This window comes from Lissotriton helveticus, chromosome 8, assembly GCF_964261635.1.
Source record: "Lissotriton helveticus chromosome 8, aLisHel1.1, whole genome shotgun sequence".
Lineage (NCBI taxonomy): Eukaryota > Metazoa > Chordata > Amphibia > Caudata > Salamandridae > Lissotriton > Lissotriton helveticus.
Genome location: NC_136069.1, coordinates 143,757,135 through 143,778,857, shown reverse-complemented (window position 1 = coordinate 143,778,857; position 21,723 = coordinate 143,757,135). Strand labels below are relative to the sequence as shown.

The 21,723-nt window shown below is 44.5% G+C and overlaps 1 protein-coding gene across 1 annotated transcript in view; it reads right to left on the bottom strand.

Annotated features, from left to right (window-relative positions):
• LOC144772434 (apovitellenin-1-like) overlaps window positions 1-21,352 on the bottom strand; it is a 39,765-nt gene extending 18,413 nt beyond the window's left edge. Inside the window, exons 1-2 of the mRNA XM_078656753.1 lie at window positions 21,267-21,352; window positions 8,229-8,336 (exon numbers count right to left, since the gene is read on the bottom strand). Of these exons, the coding sequence (XP_078512879.1) occupies window positions 8,229-8,286 (58 nt within the window). The 5' untranslated portion in view covers window positions 8,287-8,336; window positions 21,267-21,352. The remainder of the gene's footprint in view (window positions 1-8,228; window positions 8,337-21,266) is intronic.
• Window positions 21,353-21,723: the final 371 nt, after the last annotated feature.

Sequence of the window (21,723 nt, the reverse complement as noted above, 5' to 3'; positions counted from 1 at the left end):
TCCTACTGACCACCAGGGCTTGCACCACTGTTCTGCGATGGCTCAGAGGCAAATACGGAATGATTTTCCGCAGCAGTCGCAGGCTGTGATAACATGAGCTTACAATGTTACTCACATTTTTCTTCATGGAAAGGTTCTTGTCCAGTTGTATACCTAAGCTTTTCACAGAGTTTGAAGGGACAGGAGCGGCCCCCAGTTCGGCTGGCCACCAGTCGTTTAGCACAATGTCCTGTTTTTTTCCAAGAAACATCAGCTCTGTTTTCTCCGGATTTAGTTGGAGACAGGACTCAGCCATCCAGCTAGAGATGGCCAACATTCCTTGGGCAAAGCGCGTTCTTTCCTCAACCAGATTTTTCCCAATTGGGAAAATCAGTTGAGTGTCGTCTGCGTATGAGACGACCTCAAACCCATAATGCCGCACTATTCTGGCTAGTGGGGCCATATATATATTGAAGAGGGTCGGACTTAGACATGAGCCCTGCGGGACCCCTCTCTCCAATAGGTATTTTGACGATTTGAATGAGCCCATGATGACCTGTTGCTTCCTATCGGACAGGAAATGGACCAGGCAATTCAGTGCCTGATCCCCGATACCACAATCCTGGAGCCTCTCCGCCAGCAGTCGATGGGATACCGTATCGAATGCTGCGGAGAGGTCCAGTAGAATGAGCATCACCGATCTCACTTCATCCAATGTACGTCTGATGGAATCCGTGACAGCCAGAATGGCTGTCTCTGTACTAAAGCCCGGTCGAAAGCTGGACTGCGACACGTCCAGAATGTTAGTGGACTCCAAGGACTGGCTCACTTGGCTGTTAATGTGAGCCTCCAGAATTTTTGCTAGCAGGGGGAGTAGTGATATAGGTCTGTAATTACTTAGTACTGCTGGATCGGCGGAGGGTTTTTTAAGAATTGAGCGTACGTGGGCCTCCTTCCATATCATGGGAATGTAGCCACTAGCTCATTCAAATTGCAAGGCCCAAAGTATTGGCAGAACCTCCACATTCACACAAACGTAGTCACGTGCAGAATGATAAATCTCAGCGTCCTGTGTTTTCAAGTCCAATGTGGTGGCCAATAGTCCCAGTCGATTTCGACGTGCTGGATAAAAAGTTCCTCGTCCAGATTTTTGAAGGCTCACTGGGGAATGAGTACGTGTGCTCCGGAAGCGTTTGTCTCGTTCTGATCGTCTGTGACTTTTCAGAGTATCTCATGCCCTGGAAGTGATGATGGTTTAGTGGCTGCAAGAATGGGCTTCCTTAGTTGACCCGGAAGTTGATTAACTCGAAGCGTCTCAGCTAGAGTGCTCGCTAGAGATGTACTCTTCACTCAGAGTAAAAGCGCTGTCCCAATTGGTTTTTCGGGAGCGCTCCTGTTCGTGGCTCTATTGGCTTACGCGGTGTTGCACACAAATGTATTACGGGGCCGTTTAGCAGGGAAGGAAAGGGTGGAAGGCAAGAGAGGGTAAAAGGGGGCGGGAGGAGAAAAGGGAGAGGAAAAGGGGAAAACTGGGGGAGAGAGTACATCTATTAATTAGAATATTGCAGATGGAAAATAAACTGTTATATTTCTAGGTAAATAAGAGCATGTACCACTTTAGTACAACATGAGCTCAAATGGTTTGCGCTCGATGTCCGTGGACGACGGCTACCCATGTTAGCAGTTGATTCCCGCTGGTCAAGAATACAAAGGAGTTAAACAACCATTATAAAGTTGACGGCAGTCCCTACTGGTAGTGGCCTGTGTTTTCTCTGCTGAGTGGTGCTCTTACATGTTCCAAAATCAGGTTGGTCAACAATTGCGAGTTGGTTCAAGTAGATTGTTCAAGTGGAACACTTCATAAGTATGTGTCATGAGTTTGCATCAGATACTTATTTCTATTTACGAAAATTGGCTTCTTGGTATGTCATCATTGAGGCCCTCAACATGGGTGCCCAGGCGGAACACCCTCCATTGTTCTTTCTCTAGTAGGCCGCTTTCAAATTGTATTTGCTCAATGACTGTCCATTGTAGGTTGTCCACTGTAAGTGCTTCAGACAGGTAGTATGTCGCCATTTTAGTTGTGCTTTTCTTACATCTGACATTGCTTTTATGTTACCCTATGCAGATTTTAACCGGTCTTGATGTCATTCTGATATACTCTAATCTGCCGGGACATGTGATCATGATGCTCCGGTTATTACAGTTTGTAAATTTCCTTTGTTCCCATTCGCTGCTATTTTTAAACCTGATCCGTCTGCTCTTTTTGGTAAGATGGTAAGTGCTACAGTTGCCACATGGGTGGTGGCCTTGGATGCGTTGAAGGGAAGGTGGGTTTCTCCAACGGTGCGTGGTCATGTGTGGACAAGCATGTCCTTCAGGTTTCTCCCTCTTTATGTGCAAATAGGATTTTTTCTAGATTCAGTTTCCCACAGTTGAGGATCCTCCAGGGTTTATTCACAATTTTTGATATTTTATTGGAATGAGTGTTGTAGGTTGACACACAGACCGGTCTGGCCTCTTTATCCTTGTGTACCTTGTCTTCCAAAAGTGCCTCTCTGTTATTATTTTGGGCCCTCTTCATTGCTCTGTCAATGATTTTGGTGGGATATTTCCGGTTCAAGAGTTTTGTCTTTAGATCGGAAGCTTGTGTTTTGTAGTCTGTAAGTTCTGTACAATTCCTCTGTATTCGGACGAACTGCCCGCATGGGAGGTTATCACGTAGGTGACGTGGGTGAAAACTGTCGGACAATAACAGACAGTTCTTCGCAGTAGGTTTAAAATGTGTGGTGGTCTTCAGTGTACCCCTGTCCGGATATATGTTCAAATCCAGAAATACCAGATGATCTCATGATGTAGTGTTGGTGAGACCATTGTGTCGCATGTGTAGCATTCACAAATTGTTGATATTTAGCACATAACCATTGGTGACATTGTAACACATTTCATGTGAGTAAGGGTAGGATCTGTGTACCCGTCCTGAAAAAGAAGAAGCACGCTTCGAAACCTGTTGACACAGACAGGAGGTCTTGTACAGTAACACAACATACCTCCGCCTCACACTTTTAATAGTACCGGCACCAAGGAATATTAAAGTCTACTACTCCACAGGAGCTAGATATTTTTAACATTCACTAATCACTCACTCCTGACCCTACCACTCACTCTCTCTCACACCACACATAGTGGGAAATAACATCAGTGCCCCCGCATCATCGCTGGTAGTAGCACGCCGCATTCCGTAGAGGGACGCGAAGACCCCTATAATGAAGCGCGACACCAAGGGCCCTTTTGGTGTGTGAGGGGTATTTAAGAAACACAATGTCCTTCCAACCAATGTAGGAAACACACATGACCATTGTCCTCCATCGCAATCCCTCATGGGTGGATCTTTTTGTCTATAAGCAATAATGATGGCTACAGGCCTGCTCACCAGTCTTCGAGTTCCCCATTATACCTGTCTTTCCTTCTCTCCTCCCTCTTGCCATCCCTTTCTCATCTCTTTCGTTTGATTCATGACCTCTACCCAATCCTATTCCCCTCTCTCTCTCTCTCTCTCTCTTTCTGTCACTCTCTTCCCTCACTTCTGTCTACAACTCTTCCTTATCTTCTTACTTCTCTACAAACACACGTATTTCTGGTTCCTTTCCTTGCCTCTTCCCTTGCCTCCTTTGCTTTTTTTTCAGTCTGAACCTTAGCATCTTCTCCCATTCTGTTACATTTTACCCCTTACTCATTTGCTCCAAAAGAGTAAACAAATAGCCAGGTCCCAGGCAGGCTCTGTATTTCAAAAATTCTGAAAGTGAAAGCTCTAAATTGAGAGAGAGAGAGAGAGAGAGAGAGAGAGAGAGAGAGAGAGAGAGTGTGTGTGTGTGTGTGTGTGTGTGTGTGTGTGTGTGTGTGTGTGTATGTGTGTGTGTGTGTGTGTGTGTTTGTGTGTTTGTTTGTTGACACAGTGTTTCACTACTAGCTGGTTCTCTTTTTTGTCAGGATATGTGCTTACCATCATGTCACGTCACTTTGGAAGTGGCCACACTTGTTGCAACGATTACACTTCTTACTGTGTCCCTTCTTTTGCTATAATCTAATTCTCCGATCCCTTTTTCAACCACCAGCTCTCATACTCTACTGTATTTGGTGGAGATAGAAAAAGTGTATCACTTCCCTTGGATCTGGCACAGACTAGGTAAAAACCTGACATCTTTGACAGTTTTAAGTGAGGTTTCAGAAAAGGGTTTTACATTAATTATTTTTTACTACTATTTTAGAAATGTGCAAATCTATCAATTTACCCTGTTGCTGTAATTTTTGAAAAGACATGTTTCCTGATTTCGCTTTCAAAATCAAATAAAATATCTCTAACTTAAAAAAATAAAATGACCGAGCTAGGTGAATATTTCCGAGGAGGGCGGCCACTGAAAACGGACACCTTCTAGCCTGCCACCCTGAAAATAAATATACTCTTATCTACCTGTGGGTCTGCTGAGGATCATGTCTGTTGCTTGGGAATTTTTGGCAAGGCCAAGCTGAGGCATCAGTCCCAACTGAGAAGCGCAAGCAATTCTCAACCCTGAGGTCTTGGCAGTGTCTCCCTAATTCTAAACTTTGATCGCATGTTGCTGAAATTATTATTATTCAAACGTAGAATTACTGCTAGAAATGAAGGGGTGATGCTGAGAGATATTTCTGTTTCTTTGGGAGCATTGCAGCTTGCCTTACTAGAGATGTGCAGAGTTGCAATATCGACCTTTGCTTGTAAATTTACATTCCAGTATGGGTTACAGGTTCTGAATTTCCTACTAAATTGTAATATATTGCCCTGACTCTAGATAGCCAGTTTTAGTTTCTCACTTTTGGAATTTTCATAATGTGTATTCAACATTTTGCATTGGTTTGCAGCCCATCTGGTGGTTTGGTCTATCTGCATACAGATACACAGAGGTTAGGTCACGACCACCACTCTTGAAAATTGTGGCATAAAACATCTTGCCATTTCCGCACTGGGTAAAGATTGGTGAAATGAAGGACATTGATGTAATGGCTGGATTGCTCACCTGTAATCTTAGCTGATAACACTACTGTTTTATCTCCCAGCCATTAAACCTCCACCAATGCTTAATTTGAGCCGGTGGTTGCAGGTGAGGCTCACCAGCAATCCTTTTATGGGACCGGCACTTATTTTTTCTACCCAGACTTTTACAGAGAGAAAGAGAGAGAAAACATAAGAGAGGAATAGGAGGAGGAGGGAGAAACAGACAGTAAAACAGTGACAAAGAAAGAAATTAGTGATGAACAAGGACTTGAAACAGTCAGATAAAGTGGCGGGGAGTGTCTGGTGCTGGATGAAAGAAGCATGGCATGCAATCATGAGGATGCAACCTTGGTATTCGTCACCCTGACCTTCAAAGCACTTGCTTCAGGCTTATGAGCAAAACGTTGGACCCCAGCACTTAGGGCTACATTCCCTAAATAGCGAATTTTAAGAAATTGCTATTTAAGGAATACAAAATGGTATGTAAGAAGGTAGTGATCACCGAATAGCGATTCTTTAAGTTTCGCAATCGCAATTAGGTAATCGCTTTTAGGTAATACTACTCCATTCATTCATATGCGCCTAAAGGCCCATAGGTGCGAATGGTTTTGCAATACCAAATTTGCGATTGCCTATGTGTTACTAAGCAAATTAAGTAATGCAAACCCAAGGGTGCCCAGGGACCTAGGCCCCCCTGCAGCACTCCAAAAAACAAATGTGCACATATAAAGCACAGACATGCCCTAGCGCATGTGTGCGTTACATGGCTCTTAAAAAATACTTTTTGGGTGCATTTGTTAAAATTGCACATGGTTACCATCGAGTCGATGGTAAAAGTATTTCATAAACACGTGATTACATTTAGAAAATACTTGGCACATGTGCTAAGGGAATCGCAATTTGCGCTTCCTATTTGTAGGTGCAATTTTGGGTAATTGCAATTTTTGTGATTACCTAAAAGTGCAACTACAAAGCCTTTCATATGTTATGAAAGGCTATTTTACATTTGCAAACAGCAGAATGTTGCGATTTGAACTGTTTGCGAATGCAACATTGTTTCATACATGTGGCCCTTATGTTTTTTACAGATTACGCACTGATTCCCTCACCTCCCTGGATCGCAGTGGGTCTCCCATTCGATCAGAGATGGAATTACATCATGCTTATCTATCAGGAACTGAAGAGGGGAGAAACAGGAAGGGCATATTATCAAGGAGCAGTGTTAAAATTATTGCCGTTTTATCGGCAGGAAACTGCCGATAAAAACCGCGATAATGGGCTTGATAATACGCCCTTGTTAATTCCCATAGAAGCCCATGTTAACATCAGAACATGGGCTTCTATGGGAATTAAAAAGGGTGTATTATCAAGCCCATTATCGCCGTTTTATCGGCAGTTTCCTGCCGATAAAACTGCAATAATTTTAACACCGGTCCTTGATAATATGCCCCGAAGTTCTCAAATCCCTTTCTGATTAAAGCCTCTGCAATTTTTCACAAACACATGCGAACATATGTACAGGCAAAAACAGCAGATACAGCTGAGTGACGGTTCACCTCATTGCTAAAGGGATGGGTGGCCTAGAAATAAGGTTAGCGAAGAGTACAATTAAGTAATCCAGCATTATTAATAAACACGTATTACTGTTATGTTTTCCTACTATAGCAAGGATGAAATACCAACCATATGAAGTTTTTAGTGAAGTTTCGTAATTATCACTTCTGTTGATAAATAATCCTTTTCTGCTTCAATTACAAACATAGACTCTTGAAATGAAACAATATTTAACTTACTAAAACAACTGTTCAAATTTTGAAACTGAAATAAAAAACTGTCCATATAACTACTCTGCATCAGTGAGGCGTTCCGTGGGCGTTGTACTGGGTTTTCACACGCTGCCCCAGATTTACTTAATCACGTAAACATGGGGCAGCGCGTAACAAAGGGAAATATTTTTATTTTTCCTAGTATTTTCCTCTTTCCATGAGTGCTGCATTCTACAGCACACATAGCAAGAGGAAAATGCCTGTTCCTGCACAAAACAATCCTGCCTGCAAAAGAGGCACCATGGTGCAAGACTGCCTACGTTTGCGCTAGGCAGCAAATTGTGCACCAGCACAGGTAGAAATGACAGGAATCTACCGTATTTCAGAAATAGGGTGCATTCCTACCCTTTCACATTGGCATAGTGCAGCTCAGCAAGAAGTCTTGCGGCGCTGCCCTACTCCAATTCCTCATAAATTAGGCCCTTAATTGTTTTGCGATCATAGGAAATCGGTCTTCGGAAGGGACGTCTTAGACACGCCTTATTCAGTATGGCTTCCAAAACCCATTTAGCAATTCAGAAAACCTTTTCCAAATTGTAAATGGGTTTAGTACATTTGAAAAAGGATTTTAGGGTTCACAAACCCTCTAATTTACCAAATTAAAGGGTTTGTGAACGCATAAAACCTGTTGTACATGAGGCCCTTGGTCACTTCTTATTGTTTAAAATAAAGATGTGCAACTGTCTTTCTACCCTAACATCTTTACAAAAGCTGCACACTCTGGGGCTTACAACCAGCGCACTGCTGGAACGTCACTTTTTTTGATGTTCCGGCAGCACACTGGGCTTACCCACACTTTTCGTGTCATCGTAGATATGGAGTAAGCAAAGCAGCGCAAGTCAATGCCTTCCTTTACTCTGCATCAAAGAGGGGTTCCATGGGCGTTGTGGTGGGTGTTCCCCCACAACACCCAAGGACTTTGGTGCAGTCCCAGATTTAAAATATCACATAAACATGGGGCAGCGCCAAAACCTTGCCCCCTATTTTAACAAAGACATAGTTGTACCAAAATATTTTGTTACTGACAATATGTCATACAACTATTCAGGATTAATGCACCAAAACGTCTTCCTACATGAAGACAATCTTTAAACCTTCTTCTGCCTCAAATGTCAGATTAAGACGGTCTTAGGCCTGGAGAAGCAGTCTTAAGACCATTTGAAGGCAGGACAAAACTCGTCACCACACAGGCCTCCCTTTCCAGACAACAGAGGCTCTTAAGACTAATGGCTGAAGTTTTTTCCTGGTTTAGCACATTAAGTCAGGAATAACCTTTAGCAAACCAGGACATTAGTACTTATTTATTGGGTTGTCTCCGAATTCGTAGTGTTTGGCCAATTCCAGGCTTCTGTGCCTCCATCAGTAATTTGGAACATGTTTTCGAAACTCACCTGAGAGCGTTGTCCCAAGAATCAGGACCAGAGCCACAGCCAAAGTCCTGGAATACATAGTTCAATCACTGGCCGGATGAGGGCGCTCACGACTATATTGTAATTTAACTGTAATAAAAAACAAAAACAAAAGAGAGTACAAGTTAGGGGCGCTCGCATAGGTGACTTTAGCAATTGTGACAGTAACGTAAAACAAAGAGAGAGTGGGTTAGGTGTTGTTGGAGCTCTGCAGACGGCAAGTCTGTAATATACAACAAGGAAAGAGCGAGTTAAGTTACAGGGGTTTGACACAGGGCCCCATCCTGCAGTCACCCGGGTGGCCATCCCCTTCATGGCCTTCAGCAATACACTTTGTTGGTTAATGGCAGCTGCAACAGTAATTTTTCTCTGATGGACTACCAATTAGAGCGCAATGCATTTGCACCCACAGCCTAATTCTTGAATTTGCAATGGACGACGCCCATTTATTTCCAAGCCTGAACATTTTTTAAACAATAATTTCTCTTCACTTCCTTGAGTAAAGTTCTAGTTACATGTCAAGTTTGGTGTAAGTCCACTCAGATGTTTTTAGGTCTCGTCCTACGCAACGCGCATGCGTTGCATAGGAGGGAACCTCATGTACTCAATTAGCTTTTCTCCCCACAAACGTGCACGCGTTGCATTGCTTTCTATTGCAACCCGTGCACGTTTGGCAATCTGCTCTCGGGAGCGAGCGGCTGGCATATGGCAGCAATTATCGCCGGGCCAGCCGCTCCCTCCCGCGAGTGAATCGCGCAGGCCCCCTTCTCTCTCCCCTCCCCCTACTGCGAGCGCTAGTTCCCAATGTTATGAACACAGAAATTGGAACACGTTCATTTCAGTGTGTGTGATGCAAAAAAATTAGTGAAAATTCGATTCCTCCGAACTTTGGTTTTAAGGATTCGCTCTGAAGTCTGTCAGTAAAGCATTAAAGCTGTTGTCGCTTTGAGTGGTTTTTTTTTTGTTAGCTACAAGAATTCCAACCCTGTTTGTTGAGCTCGCATAAATAGATGATATTTATAATGAAATCCTGCCATCTTGTGGAGAAAGCGTAAAAGTACACAGCTTTAAAAATAAAAATCGGTGTTACCATTCCTCCATTACTGTCCTGGACATGCTTGTTTGACCCTTTATAGCATTTTCAAAACGTGTATGTTGCAATCCCTGTGAAAGGATTCCTGTCTACGTTCAAGGCAATTTCTGGTTTCAGTTGAGTATGACCCAGGGGCGGCCTTAGGCATGTGCAAGCTGTGCACCTGCACAGGGCCACCAAACCCCAGGGGCCACCACGCCAATATATATCCTTAATATAATAATCCTCTGAGGATGGATTCATATTTGCATGGCGGTCCCTGGCAGGGATTTGGCGGCCTCCGGCTCTGTTCCACTTCCAAACACCATGACCCCCCCTCTTCACTGGCCTCCGCGCTCCAACCCGCCCGGACCCCCTCTTCCGGGGCTCCCTACCTACGCTCCCTGCCCAGGGCCTCCATGAGCCTAGAGCCGCCCCTGGATGACCTCTAAAGAACTGTTCTTTGTTTCTTTGCCTCATGATGAAAGTATGCATTACCCTCCTGACTCGCTCAGAAGCGGTCGCTCCCCTCACTCCCAAGGCTTTTGGTATCGTAGCGCTTTCAAGCTCATCCTGATCACCGCTGCTGATAGTTGATCTGCGCTTCGCTCGCTTTGCTGCCATTATCATTTGCTCTATTTCACTGTTATTGTTTGTGATTTCGTAGCACTATAGTGCCTTTGCATTGCTCTCATTGTCATTTGTATTGCTCGCATTGTCATTTGTAGCTGCCTGGTAGCGCGAACCTACATGTTATGACACTGCTCGCATTGCTTTTAAAGTTATTTGTGCCCGATTGCGCCTCTGCCCATATCTAGGAGTCACCACAGATTGTGCCCCAGTCTCGCCCTGTTTCGCTTTCTTTTTTGCCGCCATTTTGTTGTTGTTGTGCCTCATAGCCCGTCTCTCCACCCCGCTCCCGCCTCCCAGCTGCTCCTCCCTCCCACAGATAGCTGTAGACCGTCCCGTCTATTCCTGCGCTGTGACCCTCCTGACTCGCTCAGAAGCGGTCGCTCCCCTCGCTCCCAAGGCTTTTGGTATCGTAGCGCTTTCAAGCACATCCTGATCACCGCTGCTGATAGTTGATCTGCGCTTCGCTCGCTTTGCTGCCATTATCATTTGCGCTATTTCACTGTTATTGTTTGTGATTTCGTAGCACTATAGTGCCTTTGCATTGCTCTCATTGTCATTTGTATTGCTTGCATTGTCATTTGTAGCTGCCTGGTAGCACGAACCTACATGTTATTACACTGCTCGCATTGCTTTTAAAGTTATTTGTGCCCGATTGCGCCTCTGCCCATATCTAGGAGTCACCACAGATTGTGCCCCAGTCTCGCCCTGTTTCGCTTTCTTTTTTTGCTCCCATTTTGTTGGTGTTGTGCCTCATAGCCCGTCTCTCTACCCCGCTCCCGCCTCCCAGCTGCTCCTCCCTCACCCCGCCCCCCTCCACCATCCACATATGTCAGAGCAACAGACGCGCAGCCGAAGCGCCCCATGCGCGCCGAAGGTGCGCCAAAGGTAAGCCCGTCTACGCCTGTCCGCACCTGGACCGCGCCCAGCGCCAGACCCCCTGGCCCCCGCAAAATCCTCCCCACCCGCGTAACGTACGACGCCTCTACCCTCTTAGCACTCAACCCCGGCCGACTCCCAAACTGCTACCAAGCCGCCCCAGGACACACCCATGGATCCTTCACCTGCCACTGCTGCAAGTACGACAGCATAAGGACCCACACCAAATCCACATACTCCAAACAGAGATCCGACACTAACCACCTGAAGTGCATCCTACTCAACACCCGCTCGGTCCACAGACACGCCATTGAACTTTGGAACCTACTCGACACCACATCGCCGGACGTCGCCTTTCTTACAGAAACCTGGATGAACACCTCATCAGCGCCCGACATCGCCATAGCCTTCCCGGACGACTACAAGATCATCCGAAAGGACCGCATCAACCAAACAGGAGGAGGAATCGCCATCGTTCATAAGAACACCATCCGCATCACGACCAGTTCCGACGATAACTTCGCAGCCGCCGAACACCTTCACTTCCAGATCCACACCGACCCCAAGACCACACTCAGAGGCACCCTCATCTACAGACCACCAGGACCCCGCACACAATTCAGCGAAGACATCACCGACTTTATCAGCCCACACGCCCTCCCCTCCGAGGACTACATTCTACTGGGAGACCTAAACTTCCACCTGGAAAAGATCAACGACAACAACACCACCACCCTTTTAGACAACCTCGCCAATCTCGGACTCAAACAACTTGTTGACACCCCCACCCACTTTGCCGGGCACACGCTCGACCCAATCTTCACCTCCAGCAAGCACATCTCCTTTAATCACACCACAGCTCTCCATTGGACGGACCACAGCTGCGTGCACTTCAACTACAAAAAGACCACGACCCACAACCACCCACAACCAATTCCCCGGAGAAACTGGAATACAATTACAACCGACCAGCTCTTCACATCGCTTCACCAAAACCCTCCTGCCAAATCATCGAACGCAAACAAAGCAGCCACCAACCTCACACAATGGATCACCCACAGCGCTGACGAATTAGCACCCTTGAAAAACCATCAAATCAAGCAAGGCAGCAAAAAATCCCCATGGTTCAATGATGACCTTAAGAAATCCAAGAAGTTCTGTCGCACACTCGAGAAAGCCTGGCGAAAAAACCCAACCACTGACAACCTGACCACCCTCAAGAACGCCACCCGCAAACACCACCAACTGATCCGATCCACCAAGAAATCAGCATTCAAGGATCGACTCGACAACAACGCCCACAACAGCAAAGAACTATTCAACATCGTCAAAGAGCTTACCAACCCCACCGCCAGCACCAACGACATCACTCCCACCCAAGACCTCTGCGACTCTCTAGCCTCGTTCTTCCACAACAAAATCGTTGACATTCATAACAGCTTTGGAGACCAGCCCACCCCATCCACCTCCGAACTAAAAGCGCCCTCCAACAACCTTTGCGCCTGGAACCCAATCACCACTGAAGACACCACCCGCCTTATGAACACCATCCACTCAGGATCGCCAACCGACCCTTGTCCCCACCACATTTTCAACAAAGCAGACTCCATCATCGCACCCCATCTCCGAGATGTCATCAACTGCTCCCTCGACTCCGCCACCTTCCCGGAAAGCTGGAAACACGCCAAACTCAGCGCCCTCCTGAAGAAACCTACAGCAGACCCCACCGAACTTAAGAACTACCGCCCCATTTCGCCCCGCCAAAGTCACTGAGAAAGCCGTCAACAGTCAACTCGCCGCCTTCCTCGAATCCAACAAATCCCTCGACCCTTCACAATCCGGCTTCCGAGCCAAACACAGCACCGAGACCGCCCTCATCGCAGCAACAGACGACATTCGAACTCTTCTGGACAACGGAGAAACTTCTGCCCTCATCCTACTTGACCTCTCCGCAGCCTTCGACACAGTCTGTCATAGCACCCTTATACAACGTCTCAGCAACGTCGGAATACAAGGAAAAGCCTTGGACTGGATAATCTTGTTCCTCTCCGGAAGAACCCAGATAGTCCGCCTCCCCCCTTTTAGATCAGAGGCCTCCGAAATCATCTGCGGCGTACCCCAAGGTTCTTCACTCAGTCCCACCCTCTTCAACGTATACATGAGTCCCCTCGCATCCATTACGCGCCAACACAACCTCAACATTATCTCTTACGCAGACGACACTCAGCTGATCCTATCCCTCACCAAAGACCCAAACACCGCCAAAACCAACCTACACGAAGGGATGAAAGAAGTAGCCGAGTGGATGAAGAACAGCCGTTTAAAACTGAACTCAGACAAAACGGAAGTCCTCATCTTAGGATCATCCCCCTCCGCCTGGGACGACTCATGGAGGCCACCGGCCCTGGGAACCGCACCCATACCAACGAACCACGCACGTAACCTGGGCTTCATCCTGGACTCCTCCCTATCAATGACCAGACAAGTCAACGCCGTCTCATCATCATGCTTCAACACCCTACGTATGCTCAAAAAAATCTTCCGCTGGATCCACACCGAAACAAGAAAGACGGTCACCCATGCACTGGTCACAAGCCGACTGGACTACAGAAACACCCTTTACGCCGGCACCACAGCCAAACTACAGAAAAAACTCCAACGCATCCAAAACGCCTCAGCCAGACTCATCCTAGACATCCCCCACCAAGCTCACATTTCCGGTCACCTGAAAGACCTCCACTGGCTCCCCGTCAACAAGAGAATAACGTTCCGCCTCCTCACCCACGCACACAAAGCCCTCTACGACCTAGGACCCGAATACCTCAACACGCGCCTGTCTTTCTACACCCCCACCCGCCAACTTCGATCGTCCAACCAAGCCCTTGCCGCAATTCCACGCATCCAAAGAACCACCATGGGGGGAAGATCCTTCTCCTACTTAGCGGCCAAGACCTGGAATTCCCTCCCCACCCACCTCCGCCTCACACAGAACCACCTCTCCTTCAGAAAACAACTAAAAACTTGGATATTTGATAAATAAAGCTCCCCCCCTCCCTCAAGCGTCTTGAGACCCTCTTGGTGAGTAGTGCGCTATACAAATTTTAACTTGAACTTGAACTTACTACCACCGATGGTAATTCACACCTGAAAACTATTTAATTAAACATTCCATACCTACTAGTTTAACATCATCTCAATGCTATAGTGATGCTCCGATCACATGAATATATTTCCTTTGCGATTTGGTAATTTAAGAGAGGTACTGGAACCTTAAAGTTTGAAGCCTCTCCCATTTCCACTGAAAGTTCTGTCAGTTAAATGTTAACAGATATTCCGACGCCCAATACGCCTTCACTGAAAGCTTCACTTTCTGCCTGTTGTGGTATTTAATGAGCAAACACATAACAACATCCTATACCTTCTTCAGCCTGACCTTCCCTTAACCTCTTGCGCTGAAGAACACTTGCTTTCATGGCCTGCAACAAGACAAACTCTGGTTCCCTAGGCAGCGCATCTCACAAGTAGGTGTCAGGTGAGTTTGTTCAATGGACCCAATTGCTTCAATCAGAGATCTAAAAGTAGCCTGCTCTTTTCTATAACAAGGAGAAAATCATTTTACATGAGTTAAAATGACATATGTCACTCATGGAACTCCTGCCCTTTACTTTTCCGCCTTGCTTGATGAAGAAACTTAATGGATGTTTCATGCAGATTCGTCGAAGAGTGCCAAAGGTAGTAAGAAAAAAACCTCAAAACAAATTCGGAATTATCCAAATATGCAGAGGTGCAATCGCCACCTCTGTGCTATTGATACATAAATACTCTTTATTTGTATTCCTTACTAGAATTTCTATCAGACTGTTTTTGAAAGAGTGAAATGTTGCTTCTTTTCCTATTTAGCTGTTATTCTAATCAAATCTCTAGCACGATGATTTAGAAGGCAAGGAATCGGGTGGAATTCCATATTTCTTTATAATTATTCAACTTACCAGGTAAAATTCGTCTTTGCTCGTCCTAGAAGAGTTGTAACTTCTCTTTGATATATTTTGGATTATTTTGTTTGGGACTTTTTTGGACTACGGAAACTGGAAATGGTAGCAGTCTTGTAGTAAGTATGATACTCATAGTGTGTGGTCATATTTCTTGGTTCCACGATCAGTCATTCTTCTGAATGTAGGGATTCCTAAGGGATCACACTGAGCCTGCCAGATGGTGGATCCATGTTATATTATGTTAATTGGCTCATTGGTATGGTTCACAACTCGTCCCCGAAGAAACATCTCGGTGCTCTGACAGGCAGGAGCCGAGAAAGTATTATGAGGGCAGCTAGTTAGAACAGCCAAGTTTTAAGATGTTTTTTAAAACCAGAGCAACTGGGACATGTACGAATAAACAGGGGTAGCCTATTCCAGTTTTGTGGGCGACATAGGAAAAGCCCCGGCCTCCATATTTTGATGCACGAATGCGCCGAGGATGTAGCAGAAGTTTACTTTTTGATCTTAGACTCCTGTCATGGAGGTATGAAGTAAGGCTGTCCTGGAGATATTTTGGACGTAGTCCTGACATAGAGATTTCAAGAGCCATAAGAATCACCCAATTTCCCCGGCAAAAGGTACAAAGGCAAATTAACCTCTAATTGTGGACATTCGTGCTAATCCTCAAGTTGACTAGCTTAGAGCTCAATTGCAACCAGGGTGTAACACAGGCCCACGAAGCACGGCACTGCACTGTGGCCGGAGAGCTCCTGATTGAGCCCGGAGGGGGACCCTCTAAGTACCGTGCAGGGAGGCCCCCTCACTTTTTGTTACGCCAATGTTTGCAACAAGTGGGAAGCTGGCAGAGTGAGAGAAATCAGAGTGAGTAAATCCTGCCTCGATAGTTCAAAAGGGAAAATCCACGAAATCCAAGGTAATCATCTAGGGCCCCATTAGGATGGCGGGCGGATCGCTGGCCCGGCGGGGGAGATGCGCCCGCCATCCATACCTAAAAGACCCCCCGCCATTTTAGGATGGCTGGGGGGTCCGCAGCGGATGGAAAGACCGTCCGCCGGTTGACTCATAGACGAGGCGGAAAACATGTTTAATATGGTGGCGGTGTCTGCATATTAGGATGATGGCAGAGATCAGCTATTCCATGGCAGCATTGCCGCCATGGAAATACATGCGGTCTTTGCTTTTGGGGGCCTGCTGCGGGCTCCCAGAGTGTTGGGGTGGGTGGAGTGTGCACATGGGGGGTACCTGTGGTACCCCCCTGCATTTGCATGCACAAGGTGGCAGGTACCGCGCGGTGCCTGTCACGTTGTGCATGCAAATGCACGACATGCATTACTTACATTGCGGCGGGTGCTGCTGACAGCATCGCCCGCCACAATGTAAGAAATGTGGGATGTGGCCGCCAGTGTGTCAGGGGTATTCTAAAGAGTAAGGCATGACCGCCGCACTTACGGTGAGCGGCCCCTTTGGCCATTGCGGTCGCCCGCCATCGTAATGGACCCCAAAATTGGTTGGCTGACTCAGAACATGGCACTCAGTGACAGAAACGCCTAGTACTCATGTAACTCCAATGCTAACTGGGTTTCATTTGGGAACATCATGTCAAGCCTCCCCAACAGTAGTTTTCACCTACAAATAAAATATGTATATATGCTGCTGGATATTTATTATTACTTGTACAGGTACTTGGCATCTGAAAATGGAAGCAGCAGGCTCTGGCAGCATTCAACCTTCAACAAACCGCATTTACTGCAGGACACCTTTTAGTTACTGCTTCCTATCCTCTCCTCTCCTATAGACAGATCATATGGATGTCTATTTAAATTCCATGTGTGAGATTCTGCTAAGCAACTGGGAGAAGGTTAGAGTCAGTGAGAGAAACATTGGGTAACATTTTGCCTTGAGGCAACTACCACCACCTTACTTCAAGCCTTTAGTAAATGTAATACAAAGTTAAAAGACCCCATACAGATTAAAGAATATAGACATTTAACACCATATTCACTCAAAAATAAGACACAACTTTTCTGGCTCAAAACTGTTATAAAATCCATGAGAGTCAGAGTTAAACAAAATCTATGTCCACTGGTGATCTATCAGAGCTAAAGTTGGAGGTATACCAAACAGAAAGACATTGGAGAAAAACATACACTTTGGAACTGAAGTTTAAATATGACGCTGCTATGGCCAGTGCGGGGACACACCGTTGTGGTGAAAATCGCAATTTTTTAGCAATTTCTTGATATTTCTTAATTGCGAATTCGCAAATTTCTAATTTGCAATTTAGGAATACTTTCCCATTCATTTCTATGGGCCAGGAGGCCCATAGGAAGGAAAGGGAATATTTTCTCAATTTGCGATTCGCGATTTGCTAATCGCAAATTGAGAATAATTTCAAGGGTGCAGGGGTGTCCAAAGGTCACCCTGTTACACCTCTGAAATAAGCATAAGTGCAAATGTGGTCCACATACATGCCCTAAAGTCATGTATGTGCGTCACATGGCACTTTGAAAAATGCAAAAATGTGCATTTTTCAAGGAATTCGCAACTTACCACAACTAGAAGTTGGTGGTAATTTGCAATTCCTTAAGGCCATTTAGCACATTTTTTTGGCTTCTTACATTGCATTTAAGGAATCGCAAAATTTGCGATTCCTTAAATGCAATCGCAAAATAAGGAATCGCAAATTTTGCGATTCCTTATTTTGCATGCAGATTTGTGATACATACCATTTTGCGAAAATGCGTTCGCAAACGCCGAAATTCTGCGAATTTCGGCATTTTGCGAACGCATTTGGGCATGATACATATGGCCCCAAGTGCTTTACAAATCACATTAATATTATAATAATTATTATTATTATAATAATTATTATTATTACATATAGAGCAAAAATCCAATAGCAAGAAAAAGACTTTGGGGCATATTTACAATAAGTGGCGCATTCCTGCCTGCAGGGATGCGCCACTTATTGTGCGCCATGCCTCCGCCACCATGGATGCGCCGCATTTACAATGCGGCGCACCATGGGGCAAAAACGGCACAGATGCGTGACGCATCTGTGCCGTAAAAGTGGCGCATTGCTGGAGTTGTGTTGCAAGCGCGATGCAGCTCCAGCAATGCTCTGGTGGCCCTATCTAGTTAATGCTGCGTCAATCCTTACGCCTGCTTCAGGCAGGCGCAGGGTTTTGACGCAGCATGGGCCTAAAAGTGACTGAGTGAAATCTTGTAGATTTCACTCAGCCACTTTTAGGAGGCGTTCCTGCGCCGGAACGCCCCCCTCGCCCCCCTGCACAAGAACGCCTACATGTGGCGCAGGACATTACAATGAGACGCATCTCCCAGATGCGTCACTTTGTAAGTACCCCTGCACCATGGAGCAGTATTTGCGCCGCCGCTGCGTCACAATATGACAGTGCAGTGGCAGTCGGAAAGTGCTTTTTTCTAGTGGGGCTTGTGCTGTAGCCCAGGATAAGGGGTGCAGCACAAGCGGCAGTGGAAAAAACACTTTGTGCATATCCATGCTCTTTGTGGCACACGGTTCATGGATGTGGGGGGGCACTACATGTGCCTTCAGGGCCCCTAGGTGACAGAGGCACTGTTTGGGGCCCCCAGAGTCCCTTTCCGGCTGCCTTTTCATGATGGTCGGACTGCCATGAAAAGGCAGTCAGAAAGGGGCATTGTAATACTTACCACAGTGCCTGCGCAGACCTCGCCCTTTGTTAGGGATACAATTCCGACCATCGCATCAACAGGATCTTGGATCCTGTCTGAGTCAGTGGTCTTTCCCCCGACCTCTGCGGTCCAACAGCCTGCATTGAAATCCAGTGGTCAGACCAATGGCATGGAAGTTGAGCCGAACACCACTGATGGCCTGTCGGTTCACCTGACATCCTAATCAGGCACCTATATTCCCACAAACATAACAGCCAAGAATTAAAATAAAACAGAAATAAACAAAGTATACCACAATGAACATATTAAATATATATATATATTTTTTAAATACATGAATTCTTTTTTATTTATGATTGCTTAAATAGCTTCCACCAAATTTCTCAACAAACGTAACAAATATAATACATTCACAATTAACGTAATTATCAATTAAATAATTAATAATAAAATAATAATTAATTATCAATAAATTATTTCTTAATTAACTTCCCACCCGGTAACCCAAAAAACACAACCCACACCTGACACATAATTAAAAAAATCTTAATTACACAATTTACATAATTCATTATCAAATAGATACTTAATGATATTTTACATTAATTATTAATTAATATAATTGATTTACTTCCCAACCTTACCCATATAAACACCACAACCCACACTTAAAACATAACTTAAAAACTAAATTAATGACATCATTTACATAATTAAGAAGCATGAAATAATTAATAATTAAACATTAATTATTAATTACAATTAACTTACTTCCCATACCTACAAACCCCACAACCCACACCTAAAACATAACTTCAAAAATAAATTAATTACTCAATTTACATAATTATTTATTAAATAATTAATAAGAATCTAAAATTGTCAATGAATTATAATTAAAGTACTTCCCACTCTATACCGCTACAAAATCCACACTATAAATAGCAATAAACATCTAAATTAAATTAAAAGCCAACTAAAAATGTCCAAACTATGTTAAAAAACATTACTGATAATTATACAATCAATTTATAACATATACAATTGAAACATATACTAAAATACATAAAAGTAATTATATAACCATATTATTAACAACATAGACATTTTAACATCAATATTAATGACATAGACATTTTTGTAAACAAGATTAACATCATAGAAATGTTTGACATCAATATTACTTACCTTAGAAAATCGATATTCTTGTGAACGATCTTCCTGCATCACAATATTTGTGGATCATGATATTACATACTCGATATTTCTGCATCTCGATACTTTCCATTCAATATTTTTTCCAAATACCCTTTTTGCAACTAAATATCATCAAAAGTTTCTGGATGTTTTCCAAACCAGTTTCTGCCCAAGATGCCATAGGAGGCTAGTAGTAATATCATTCTATCAGTAATTCTGAATGACCTCAGCAGTTTGGTAATGAATGGTTGCATTGGTGCATTGGTCTCTATTATTGCTATCATCCTACCGGTGGTTCTGAATCCTGTTTGATTTCTCAGCCTTCTTTGATACCATTGAGCACATGATCTTAGGATCAAGATTGCTAGATGGCAGCGTCTAAGGCACTGTGCTAATTTGGCTAAAATCCTTTTAAGTGAAAGATTGGAAAGGTAGCTCTACCACCATACTTAGTAAGATCTAGAAAAGATAAGTATGCGGTCCCCCGGGGCACCATACTATCTCCTTTTTCCATTTTAAGTATCCATGAAAGTATAGGCTATAGTGATCCACCAGGCTGGGGTCCAATTTCTAATCTATGTTGATGACACACAGTTGATATTTCAACGTTTGCCTGTCTCACCCGCCGACCAAGCCACAAACCTCTTCAACCATAGTCTATCCTTAATAAAATGTATTGTTACCAAGGGCGAAAGGTCACCCAGGACCCGTCCCTCTATGCCATCTACGCCAGAATGCCCGTAGGGTGACAGTATGCATGTTACAAGTGTATAATCAATCAATCAATCTAGCATAGGTGTACAGTCCCCCCTTCCAGGCACATTCAAAAAAGTTCAAAATATAGGCATCATTATTGACACCAACCTGTCTCTGGAGCCCAACATGACCAGAGTCTTAGTAACATGTTTCTCACAGGTAAAACATTGAAAACAGTACCTCCAGTTTTCAAAGCACAATTCCAGGTACCAGGCAATGCCCTTATGGGGTCAAATCTAGAATATGGTCATGTCAATTAAAGAACTACTCATCAATATACTCTATCGCCTTCAGTTTGACCAGAATGCAGCTTCTTGCCTTTTATCAGGGTTGTCTTGGAGAGACTCAATCATTCCCTTTATACTATACTGAGAGTTGCTGTCTGCATGGAACACAGATTTGTTCAAGGCAATGTTGCTTTCCCACTGAACCTTATACTAATCTAGGAACAAGTTGTGGACTCCCAAGCTGAAATGGCCCAAAGTAAGAATCCTACTATGTTCTTCCAAGTCAATTCCCCCAGATAAGCCTAAAACAAAACATACAGTAGCAGAGCTTTTTTGGTGGCTGAACCAAGACCTTGGAATGACCTTCTGTGTAACTCCATACAGAAGCTAGGCTGGAAAAATTATTCAAGGGCTAGCGATTTAAGAAATATCCCTTCACTCTACCCTAGATGACGTCCCTCCCATTTTACCTTTACCCTTTCTTCTTATTATTTTTTTAGGGTCCTCTGTTATGTTCAGCAGCGCCTAGATGCTTTCCTGTACAGATCCTTTCCAAATAAATATAGGATAATAAGCACTATTTACCCCTTACCTCAGCTCTGGAGTCTGGTTGCTGCACACAGGCGAAGGGCTCACCAGAGAAGGCATAAATAGACATCCAGGGGCATAGGTCGTGTTTGAGGAGCCAATCAGAACATTGTGAAATATTGTCCAACTCAGCCTGTTCTAGTGAAACTAATCTATGTTGCAATTCGCTGACAGCACAGCAAGTAGACAGTGTCCAAACTCAACATTCAGCATGTCTGAAGGTTGTGTTTGTCCAACCCAATCCATTCTAATTTCAAAGTCGAGTACTAGACACAATATAATGGGCCTTTAAGATAAGATTCGGTAGCCCGCAAGATAGCTCAGTCGGGTAATTATCTTGCAGCAGAGATCAGTCTATGAAAATCGTGGTGGATTGACTAAGTCATTTATCTTTCTATGTTAATTCAAGCGATTGCAATTGTTAGTTAAGGTCATGTTACTAAAATGCCAAGTTATATGTC